The following is an 11,609-nucleotide window of genomic DNA, read 5'->3' as shown; positions in this document are numbered from 1 at the left end:
AGTTAAGTCTTAAAAATCCAGTCTCTCAACTGGACTTCTGTAAAATCCGAAACAAGTCATGTACTTCTATTCCAAGAGGGAAGGACCAGGGCACAGTTACAGAGCAAAGCCAAGCCCCAGCAGTGTAGTTCAGTGTCTAGGAGGCACTGGGATCTGGGCTCTAAACAGGCCTGAGGAGTCTTACAGACTCCACCCACTGCTGTTCCTAGTCCCACAGACCCGGTGTCTCCAACACACTGTTCTCGGCTGCTCTCCATAACCCTTCATGTCGTCAGTACTGGTAGGGTGATTTCAGAACCATCTGGGATACTCTTACAGCAATACTAAGCTCGGTACCAGTTTGAAATTAAGCTTTGGTCCTGCTGGACCACAAGTTCAGTGTGCTGACCCTGAGAACACACTTCTCAGAAGACTTTGTCTCAGTGATGCTGGTCTCTAAACACAGCTCAACCCTTTTCCAGCCCCAGTTAACCGTTGTCAATTGTCTCAGTAAAGCAAGGGTCTCACTTTAGTGGTGCTGGTCTCCTGTTAAAATCACAGCTGACTCTTCAGCCCCAGCTAACCAGAAACCACAGTCGTAATTACAAGGCAGGTCTCCACCATCTGTACCTCAGCATTCCTGTCTTCAAGCCCTACAACAGCTTATTAAGCTCTTGGCGGTCCTTTCTAGCCCAAAGCTCCAGATACTTCTGCAATCTTCCCACAAAACAACATGGTCAGACCGCCACAGCCACAACCCATCTGGTACCAATTGCTGGATTAGTTTGCTTTCTGTTGCTGTGATAAACACCAGGGACAAAAACAACTAGGGGGCTGGGTGGTGGCAGCACACACCTTTAGTCCTAGCACACTAGAAGCACAAGGAAATGATCTCTGTGAGTTCGAGACCAACCTGTCTACAGTGTGGATTCCAGGACAGCCAGGTCTACACAGGAAAAGAAAAAAAAAACTCCAAAAAGGGGGGGGGGGTTCCACAGGAGGAAACAACTTAGATCCTTGGAGGTAAGGTAAGGGTCCTTAAATATAAAGTCAAATATCAGGAGGACAGGGTGATTTGTCAGCAACAGAAAGAGGTGAGGCAGTTTTTCAGGAGATGCTGATCTTGTTTGGATGTGGTGGGTAAGGGTGCTGGGGGTACATTGGTGTGCACCTCAAGACAGGTACAGGGGAATAGGGAACAGCACCTGGCTTCCTGTAGATCCAGAAGGTCCTATACATTGGACACTCCCTCCTTGCTTGCCTCAATAGCTACTAATTTCCCGGACTCCAGCTCACAGATGACAATGTGTCATTCATTCATCTGGTGCCTGGCACTGGGAGGGGAGGGGGCACGCGCTGAGCATTGCAACAGCCGGGATGGAAACATAGTACATTTCAGAGAGGGAAATGGTAAGCATCGTCTCTGGAGATGGGGCACAGGGCTGGCGGGAATAGAGTTAGTGAGATACATTTCTTCCCTGTTGGAACTGAAGGTTGAAAGAAATGAAGACTGCCGAGCTAGAAGTCAAAGATCCAGCTCAGCCCAAGATCTTGTCTGGAGCCGCTTTCCCTGGCGCACCTGGTTCCATCTCCCTCCCGTTGCCACAGAGACAGGAGGTAGTTGCTATGGAGACTGACTTCCAGGAGCAGCCAATCCCGCGCTGCTGTTTCAGCTCATCTTGGGGCTTAGGGGCTTAGGCTCCTTTCCTGGGCTCCCTGTGTCCTCTGTCCAGACATTGAGCGATAGGTTGAGCCATCACTTATTAAAGTGGCCCTGCCCCCTCTGCAGAATATATAGCCATCTCCCCAGATTAACCCCTGGCTCTGGAGACACATTTTGACTCTTTTCAGTTAAGAAGCGATGTCACCTTGAGAGGAGTCTGGCCTCCAAGCGGCCCCTTGGATGCTGCGGGGAAGGCGGGGCAGGGCGCAGCCTAATGGCCCTAGGCTCAGCAGTGGGAGAGAGGCGATGAGGTGAACGTAGGGAACGAGCGCCCTCCCTCTGGCGCTCCGCAGTGCTCGGCGAGCTGGCGCACGCTCACTCGGCTTGATAGGCGGGCGGGGCAGTGCTGACGTCATTTACGCCGCCCCCCCCCCCAGCAGAGGGGCGGTGGCCGTGCTGGCTACTCCGAGCGCATTGACGGACAGAGGGACAGAGAGACAGGGGTATCGGCAGGCACACGTCCAGGCCATGCCCGGGGAGGCTGCGGGCGCTGAGCTGCCGCTGCCTGAGGCAGGAGGGTCTGGATCCCGCACAGGTGAGACCGCGCGCGCCGGCTCCCCTTTCAGACTCAAAACCTTTCTCTGGCTTTCTCTCTCCTCCATCCCTCTACCTCCTCATAGTCCCCTCCCCTGACTTTCCAGAGCGGTTCTTCCCTCCATCTGCATCTTTCCCCCATCCCCCAGCCCCAGGATTTCATGAAAGCCTAGAGGCCGCAGGCAGCATCTTCCTAGCCTTGAAGCTATGAAGGGCAACGTCTTAGCCTTTCACTCTGGGCTGTGGGGGGCCGTATTCTTTGGACCAAGTCCCATTTACTTGGGTCTCTGTGCCACATCGCGTTCCATTGTCCACAGAGAGCTGGGCCCCAGAACCGATGTTGGGGTGGCAGATTTGGAAGTGGGAGGCCTAGAGGGTCCTCATAGGCTCATCCTGTGACCACCAGAGGGTCCTTAGAGGTACCTTGGGTACCCAGGGCAGCAAGCGGCTAGACTTACAAGAGAGTTGTAGGACCCATGGAACCTGGAAGCCCAGCCAGAGGAAACCGGCAAAGCTGGGTCTGAGAGGTGGGGCCTTGAACAAGTATCCTAGCCATCAGTGGTCTTACTATACAGATCTTGGAGAGGAAGGGGCATTAAATGTTGGTAGAGATCAGTCCACTTGCAGGCCTGAGGATACTCAAAGTTTGAATGCTTCCTGCTGGAGATGGGATGTGTGTAACTTGGGCAAAGCCAAGGGCACCTTGCTGGGTGCAAGAAGTTATCAGGGACAGGATGGTCAAGAATGGGGGTGGTACCAGTGCTGTGCCAGGGTCCATGTTGAGAGCTAACAGTTCTCACTCTACTCTTGCTAGGGAAACAGGCAATCTAGGCTGGAACTCCCCAGACCCAGTCAGAAGCTGGTTTTCTTGGTGACCTTGAATGACACACACACACCTTGGTCTTCTATTCCCCCTTCCATTTTAACCTTGGCCCAATTCTGCCCTACTGCCCTGGGGCCACACTAGGAAGTGTAGATGGCAAGAACCTGACTTGGGAACACCCAGTGATGGCTACTAGCCACACCCACGTCCAGTGCCATGTCCCTAAAAGAACCTGAAGGAACCCCCCTTCCTTTCTGTCAGGAGCCCTGATTGTCCTAGTAGCCCAGCTTCGGGTCAACGAATCCAGCTGGTGTCAAAGAGCCTAGTGCTCAGATATTGCTGAGAACAGATATCAGGGAGGTGGCTGTCTCCCCTTCAGCTTCCCTCTCATCCTGGCTGAGAACTGCTCAGTAGCTGAGAAAGACAAAGCCGCCACGGTGCAGGCAATGTTGCCCTGTCACCAGTGAGCATGGTAAAGCCAGCAGCGTTGGCTGTGTGCCTGCTGGAGCGGCAGGCCCCTAGGCACTGCCCCTCCCCCTCTTACGCAGGACGTGAACTGAGCTCTGGGGACACTGGGAAGGCTTTAAGTGGATACTTCAAAGAGATGTGTGTTTGGCCATGGTCCAGGTGAGGGAGGGGCTGCTAGAGAGTCTTTAAAAATGAGCACTCAGAGAAACACTTAGATGGTTGAGCGAAAAGCCACAGACTCAAATGAATGTGCAGAGTAACCCGAGTAGGGACATGCAGCTCATCGAGAGGCAAGACAGCATCAGCCAGAAAGATAGGAGGGAGTGTGGAGTGCCGCCATCTGGACAGGTTTCTTTGCTACCGTCCTAAGTCCCTAAGTACTTTCTGACCCACAGCGCTCCACGGCCCCAGCATGTGTAAGTGGCGCACCGTGCCAGCAGAAGGTGTGTCAGCCCCTGAGTTTCTGTGAGCACCTGTACCTGACCCAGACAGTGCCTGAGACCTAGAGAAGGACCCCAGGGCAGGCCGGGAGCTCGCAGCATGGTGGAGAATCTATTACCATGAGCAGCTGCCTCGATGGAGAGGACATGACCAGCCTTCTTCCCTCAGCCGTCCTGTTCCCAGGGCATCAATTCCCACCACGGCCCTTTTGAGCAGGAGGCCGCAGTTCAGACTCTGTGGTACATGTCTGTCTCCGTTCTCCGGAAACTTAGCTCCATGCAGGGTTACGCTGAGAGCTCTGAGGAGTCCGAGGTTAGCCTCGAGTAAGGGCAGCAAGGGTAGGAGAGAGAGGGGCTAGAGGCAAAACCTCCTGCTTACAGTAGACCTGGAATGTTCCAGAGCTGCAGTGTGCAGGACCCTTGCCCTTGTCACAGGAAGGAGCTGGCAGCCCGGTGGATTCTCGTGGCTCTCTGTTCCTGCCCAGCCCAGTTGAACCAAGCTGAACGGGCAAGCTGGATTATGAATAGAGACACGGCCTGTGCTGATGTGTCCCCCAAAAAAGCCTCAGTATCTAATACACAATGGCACTCTTCATGGCTCCCCTTCTTACAGAGCCTGTCAGCAGCTGCCTGATCTGCTGAAACACCTGGAAATTCTTCCTCAAATATACTTAGCCTACAGGCCATTGTCTTCTCCACAAACTTCCATGGAAACCTGCCTATCCCCGTGTTCAGCTCTTCACCTGGCCTGACCCTGAGATGTGTCCAGAGGGCAGCTCATGTGCTTTTCTGTCTCCACAGATCTCCCATGTGATGCAGCTATTGCAACCATCCTGAAAGGGGACCAACGAGAGCCCCATGGCCTGACCCCAGGGCCTAGCCCTCTGGCGCTCACATTCCTGTCCAGCAAGCCAGGTGCCCGGCCCCAGCCTGAGGGGGCCAGCTGGGATGCAGGGCCCAGTGGGGCTGCCTCAACCTGGGTGGACCCGGCAGAGGGCAGCCCGAGCCTAGTGGTCCTCCCTGAGGGCCTGCCTCTCCGGCCTGTGCCTGCCGATGTCCCTCTCCCCACCACCCTGGAGCCCCGCATCGTGATGGGTGAGGAAACATGCCAGGTCCTCCCTTCACCCAGGGCGGCCTGGCCAGTGCTCAGGGACCGGGAGGGTGGGCACACTGCCCTGCACCCACCTCCGGAGCTGTGTTCTCAGGGTGATCCTCCTGTGCCTTCCCCTCCCCCTGATCTCGATTCTTACTTCACACCCCCCTCTACTCCCACCAAGACCACCTATGCCCTGCTTCCTGATCATGGGCCCCACAGGGGTGCCTGGGGTCTGGAGGCCGAGCTGCTGGATGAGTTACTGGACTCAACACCAGCCTCACCCTCCGGCTCCTACATTACGGCAGACGGGGACAGCTGGGCTTCATCGCCTTCCTGTTCCCTCAGCCTGCTGGCCCCTGCCGAGGGGCTGGACTTCCCCTCCGAGTGGGGCCTCTCCCCATCAGGGTCAGTGGTAGATGAACTAGAGCCCCACCCCACGGCACCTCCCGAGCCACCATCCTCTGAGTCCAGCCTCTCAGCAGACTGCAGCTCTTCCTGGAGCCAAGAGGGCCATTTCTTTGACCCAAACTGCCTGGCCAACGACCCGATGATCCCTGCCGCCCTCCTGCCCTTCCGGGGTAGCCTCATCTTCCAGGTGGAAGCTGTGGAGGTGACACCGTTGCCCCAAGAGGAGGAGGAGGATGAAGAGGAGGGAGCTGCTGCTGCTGCTGCTGCTGCTGCAACCCCGGATGGAGACCTGGCTGGAGAGGGTGAGGACGACAGCACATCTGCCTCCTTCCTGCAGTCGCTGTCCGACCTGTCCATTATCGAGGGCATGGATGAGGCCTTCGCCTTCCGGGACGATACCTCGGCGGCCTCCTCTGACTCAGACTCAGCTTCCTACGCAGGGGCAGATGATGACAGGCTATACAGTGGGGAGCCCCATGCCCAGCCCAGTGCTCAGAATATAGAGCAGGAGTACAGGAGCAGGACCGCATTTCCAGGGGCAGCAGAGTTCACACCTCAGACATCAGAGCAAGAGATCTGCCTAACCGATAGCCAGGAGTCGGCTGCAGAAATAGCAGAAGAGATTCTAACTTTAGGCATAGAGTCCGAAGCTACTAGGACACCTCCTGATCGGCAAACAGCTCCAGACCCCCAGGTGGAGGAAGCTACCACAGTGACCCCATGGGTGGAGAACAAAGATGACTCAGTTGCTGAACAAGCATCCAAGGCTCTTCCTGAGCCCTGCCAGAAGGGGACAAGCATGATCTTAGGCTGTAAACCCCTCACTGCAAAGGCAATTCCAGATCTGCAGGAAGGAGCAGGCCCTGCCATGTGTCCAGTCCTTCCTGAGAACTTGAAGGAAGGAGGCCAGGGCCTTCCCTCCACAATGGAGTATGTGGCTGTGGCTTCAGTGGGGCCCTGGAAGGCTGAGGGAGGTGTCGCAATACCGCAGGACCCCTTTATGACATTACCCCCACTCTTGCAAAATACAGATCCCACCTCAGGCCCCGAGTCTGTGGCTGTAGTCATGCTAGAGCCCCAGCAAGATGAGGGATGTGTCACAGTACTCCAGGATGTTCCTGTGGTATCACTTCCATCCCCACAAAGTACAGATCCAACCCCAGGTCCTGAGGCTGGGGCCATGGCTACATTTGAGTTCCAGCAGGCTAAGGAAGGTGTCCCAGAGCTTCAGGATACCCCTGTGGCATCATCCCCAGCCCTGCAAGCCTCAGACCCCACCTCAGAGCCAGAACCTGAGGCTGTGCTTACACTGAGGTCCCAGCAGGATGAAGAGATTGTCACAGTACCCCAGGAGTCTCCTACAGCATCATCTGTACCCCTGCAAAGCTCAGATCCCACCTCAGAGCCAGAACCTGAGGCTGTGCTCACACTGAGGTCCCAGCAGGATGAAGAGATTGTCACAGTACCCCAGGAGTCTCCTACAGCATCATCTGTACCCCTGCAAAGCTCAGATCCCACCTCAGAGCCAGAACCTGAGGCTGTGCTCACACTGAGGTCCCAGCAGGATGAAGAGATTGTCACAGTACCCCAGGAGTCTCCTACAGCATCATCTGTGCCCCTGCAAAGCTCAGACCCCACCTCAGAGCCAGAACCTGAGGCTGTGCTCACACTGAGGTCCCAGCAGGATGAAGAGATTGTCACAGTACCCCAGGAGTCTCCTACAGCATCATCTGTGCCCCTGCAAAGCTCAGATCCCACCTCAGAGCCAGAACCTGAGGCTGTGCTCACACTGAGGTCCCAGCAGGATGAAGAGATTGTCACAGTACCCCAGGAGTCTCCTACAGCATCATCTGTACCCCTGCAAAGCTCAGATCCCACCTCAGAGCCAGAACCTGAGGCTGTGCTCACACTGAGGTCCCAGCAGGATGAAGAGATTGTCACAGTACCCCAGGAGTCTCCTACAGTATCATCTGTACCCCTGCAAAGCTCAGATCCCACCTCAGAGCCAGAACCTGAGGTTGCTGCCACACTGAGGTCCCAGCAGGATGAAGAGATTGTCACAGTACCCCAGGAGTCTCCTACAGCATCATCTGTACCCCTGCAAAGCTCAGATCCCACCTCAGAGCCAGAACCTGAGGCTGTGCTCACACTGAGGTCCCAGCAGGATAAAGAGATTGTCACAGTACCCCAGGAGTCTCCTACAGCATCATCTGTACCCCTGCAAAGCTCAGATCCCACCTCAGAGCCAGAACCTGAGGTTGCTGCCACACCGGAACCACAGCAGCCTGAGGAGGGTGTCACCATACCCCAGGTTGCCCCAGTAGCATTACCTTCACCACTGCAAGGCTTAGATTCAACCTCAGACCTAGAATCTGTGGTTGCAGGCACAATGGAGTCCTGGCAGGATGAAGGGATTGCCACAGCAACCCAGGACATGCCTGTGGTGGCACCTCCACCCCTTGGAGGTATAGAGTCCACCTCAGACCCAGAGCTGAGTGCTCAAGACACCCCTCAGGCCCTGCAGAGAGAAGCAGGCTACACCCCGGGAACCAAGCCTTCTGTCTCTGAGGCCCATCAGGAATTAGGTGTGGCCTTAGGACCGAGGCCAGTGCCTAAGGAACAGGATGCAAAGCCTCCACACTCTGAGCTCCCAGCTTCAGACCAAGCCCAACAGAATGGCTCAGAGCCAGTTGTAAAGAATGACAACCTTGGGGTTCCAGGAGAAGGGTCAGGTCCCACTTTGAGCACAAAGACCTCTGAGCCCCTATCCTGTATGGGGGAGAAAGTAACTGAGAACCTAGCTGCACCCAAGCCAGGAGCATGTCTTGAAGCCCACGATGGGGCCAAGACACACTCACCTCAAAGACAGGCCTCGAGGGCCAAGAACAAGTGTGGGAGAGGCCCCAAACCACCAGGGCAGGGAAAGGGGTCCAAGTCAACAGCATCGCAGGGTACCACGGAGACCTTCAAGGCGCATTCTGCTGCACGCTCTGAGACCAGCCAGCCACAGCTGATGAACTCCGCTGGGGAGGGAACAAGCCTGAGTGTCAAGGACTCCTCAGGCCCCAGGCTTCCTGTGGCTGTATCTGTACAATCCAAGCTTGGTTCCTGCCCAGGGTCCCCAGCAAGAGCCACATGCACACTGAGCAGGGTCTACTCTGAAGAGACTGCCAGGTGTGCACCACCCTTTCAGCACCCGGAGCCTGTGCTAGGCCTAGGCAGCGGAGAACAGCCCAAGGTGACCCTTGGTACCCTTAATCTCTCCTCAGAAAACTCTGCAGGTGACCTGCTCACCACACCTCAGAATAGGCTTCTGGACCCTGACCCTGACCCTTCTGCTCCCAGTGCCCTCAACAGGGCATTCCAATCATCCCCAGGGCCCCCAGACCCTTGCCTGTGCCCCACTTCCCAGAAAGACCCTGTGGAAGAGGAGAAGCCCTCAGCCTCTCATGGTCTGAGGTCTCGGGCAGGAGTCCAGGGAGCTGCTGCCATTACCACCTCAGGATCCACAAAGCCTCTGGGAGCCCGGCAACGTGTCAGCCTCTCACCTCACTCCGCCAATCCCAAGGTGACCCCCACAGATGCCAAAGACCCGGCTTGCATCATCTCAAGCCCCTGCCAAGTGCCTCCTCCCTCTGGGACCCAAAACCCATCGGGCCCTCGAGGGTTCCCAGCTCATGAACAAGAGGATGAGGACAGCCTGGAGGAAGGTAAGAGGATGTGGGGGTGGGGGAGTCAGTGACTGGGCCAGCTGGACTCTTTCCGGGGAGACACTAGAGGATGGGACTGGTGGACCCTGCACTAGTAAGAGGCCCTCATACCTCGCCCCTCCCCCAGACTCGCAGAGGGCCCCAGGCTCCGGCCAGCATTCGGAGAGCCACGGGGAGTCGTCGGGTGAGCTGGATGAGCAGGATATCTCACCTCAGAAATCGCAGTGCCCGGCACAGGTTGGCCCCAGAAGGGGGAGGGTCTCTGGGTGAGCACCAGCTGGGCCCGACAGATGCTTAGCTCTCACCTTCCTCTAGGACCCAGCCGGCAGCAATGAGGAGACCACTGCCAAAGCCAAGCAAAGCCGCAGCGAGAAGAAGGCTCGAAAGGTCAGCTGGGAGCTCTCCTAGAGGACCCTGGGAGAGGACATATATAAAGGGAGACATCCTCACCGATGACCCCAAACCCAGAAGCCAGAGAAATACTATCATGAAGAGGGTTGAGTCAAATCTAAAAACCCGCCCCTCCCCCTAAACACGAGGATGTCCTGAGGAGGCCCTTACAGAGGGAGGTCTGCCTGACCAGGGGAAGGGCAGCCATCCAGACACCGGGAAAGGCGGTCTGAGTCTCCTGCTCTCTGCCACAGGCAATGTCGAAACTGGGCTTACGGCAGATTCAGGGAGTCACCAGGATCACCATCCAGAAGTCAAAGAACATCTTGTTTGTGATTGCCAAGCCAGATGTCTTCAAGAGCCCTGCCTCAGACACCTATGTGGTCTTTGGTGAGGCCAAGGTCTGTCTTGGCTGTGATCATGTGGTGGTTGGGGAGGGGAGGGCCGGGTCAGTGAGCTCCACTCAATCTGTCTGTGCTGCAGATTGAGGATCTGTCCCAGCAAGTACACAAAGCAGCAGCGGAGAAGTTCAAGGTGCCCTCAGAGTCCTCAGCCCTGGTCCCTGAGCTGGCCCCTGGGCCCCGGGTGAGGCCAGAGTGTGAGGAGCAAGAGGAGGAAGAGGAGGAGGTGAGGCCTGGAGGCTCTGGGCACTGAAGGGTGCCTGAGGATGGGGTGAAGGTCCGGGTGGGCACACTGCTTCAAAGGGTCTCAGGCAGCTTAAGCTACCTCCTTATTCCCTTCTGTTAGGTAGAGGAGGCCGGGCTAGAACCTCGTGACATTGAACTGGTGATGGCCCAGGCCAATGTGTCCAGGGCAAAGGCTGTGCGGGCCCTGAAGGACAACCACAGTGACATTGTCAATGCCATCATGGTGAGCACATATTAGCCTTCTTCAGCCCAGATCCTAGGGAGGTCCCTCAAAAAAGACCTTCTGCTAACATGACGATTCTTCTGCAGGAACTGACAATGTAGCTGCTGACTGGAAGCGGGGGCCCGGTCTGCCTCTCCTCAGCTCTGCAGCCCAATAAATCGGTGTCACATGATCACCCTCTGGAGTCCCCTCAGTTGTCTGTCTCGTCACCCTTAGGTGTCTCGTCAGGGCCTTTGATGTCCAGTCACTGCCCTCTAGCATCCCCTTGGCACCTGGTACACTTCGCTGCCTTCTGTCACCTCACTGCATGACACCATTACCCCAGTGTTGCCCCCCCTTAGTGTCTGATCCATCTCTGCTGTTACCCGATTGCCCTCTGGTGTCTCCTCGCCTGCCTCTCTCTGGCACCGCACCCCTGTACTCCCTGGCCTTTCCTCCTGCAGCTTTGGCTATAGACGTTGGCTGCCCTGGTCCTGCCCTCCCACACACCCTGCTGCTGTGCACATGAACTGGGTGTAACTGGGCACAGGGTGGACATCAGCCTCGCCTCAGGATCTCCACTTCCAGGAGAGAATCAGCTGCATGTCAAGCAAGAGATCACCCCAAGAGTGCTTGACTTCCTTGGCTTGGCCTGGGCTCCCATGACTAGCTCCAGGACAGGTGACAGGAGAATTCTGTCACACACTGTCCTGAAGCCACAACACCGCTCAGGAAAGCATCCGTGACACTGTGGCTTGTGCTGGGTACAACTGAGGTGTCCAAGGAACCCCAAGGGCTCTGCCACCATCCCAGGCCTTCTGACCAGGACACAGAGCCTCCTCCCCAAGGATGAGCAGCAGAGGCCAGTCTCCTCGGCCTAGCTTTCTAGGGCAGCCTGACCCCCGGTCACTCCCCTGCTCTCTTGGTGGCTAGGAGAGCTTCAAGGGGTCTAGAGGGTAGAGACCAGAATGAAGTGGACAGGCATGAGAAGAGCTGACTGGTAGGGGACAGAGTGAGGGCCACGGGACCCATGTCAGCCTTCCAGCAGCCCTGAGTCTCAGCTCTGTGGGCTGCACTCTTCCTTATACACTGCACTCCTGATCATCACGGAGGCTTAGGGACAGGGCCAGAGCATGGGACAGTCCTTTGGATAATCTATACACAGAATGCATAGATCAAGGTAGCCCCG

The 11,609-nt window shown here is 56.4% G+C and overlaps 1 protein-coding gene across 2 annotated transcripts; it reads left to right on the top strand.

Moving 5' to 3' along the window:
* Positions 1-2,080: 2,080 nt before the first annotated feature.
* Nacad (NAC alpha domain containing) lies at positions 2,081-10,616 on the top strand. 2 transcript variants are annotated; one of them, NM_001100655.3, is made up of 9 exons: positions 2,134-2,237; positions 4,769-6,888; positions 7,729-9,181; positions 9,309-9,418; positions 9,497-9,568; positions 9,826-9,972; positions 10,055-10,198; positions 10,319-10,441; positions 10,528-10,616. In NM_001100655.3, the coding sequence occupies exons 1-9, from the start codon at positions 2,171-2,173 to the stop codon at positions 10,540-10,542; spliced, it is 4,251 nt and encodes a 1,416-aa protein (NP_001094125.3). In that variant the 5' UTR covers positions 2,134-2,170; the 3' UTR covers positions 10,543-10,616. The 2 variants fall into 2 exon arrangements, with proteins under 2 accessions (XP_087438777.1, NP_001094125.3); XM_087582651.1 differs by having other exon boundaries at positions 2,081-2,237; positions 4,769-9,181.
* Positions 10,617-11,609: the final 993 nt, after the last annotated feature.

Source organism: Rattus norvegicus, chromosome 14 (genome assembly GCF_021556685.1).
Source record: "Rattus norvegicus strain SHRSP/BbbUtx chromosome 14, alternate assembly SHRSP_T2T, whole genome shotgun sequence".
Taxonomy (NCBI): Eukaryota; Metazoa; Chordata; class Mammalia; order Rodentia; family Muridae; genus Rattus; species Rattus norvegicus.
This window is presented reverse-complemented; position numbering and strand designations above follow the sequence as displayed.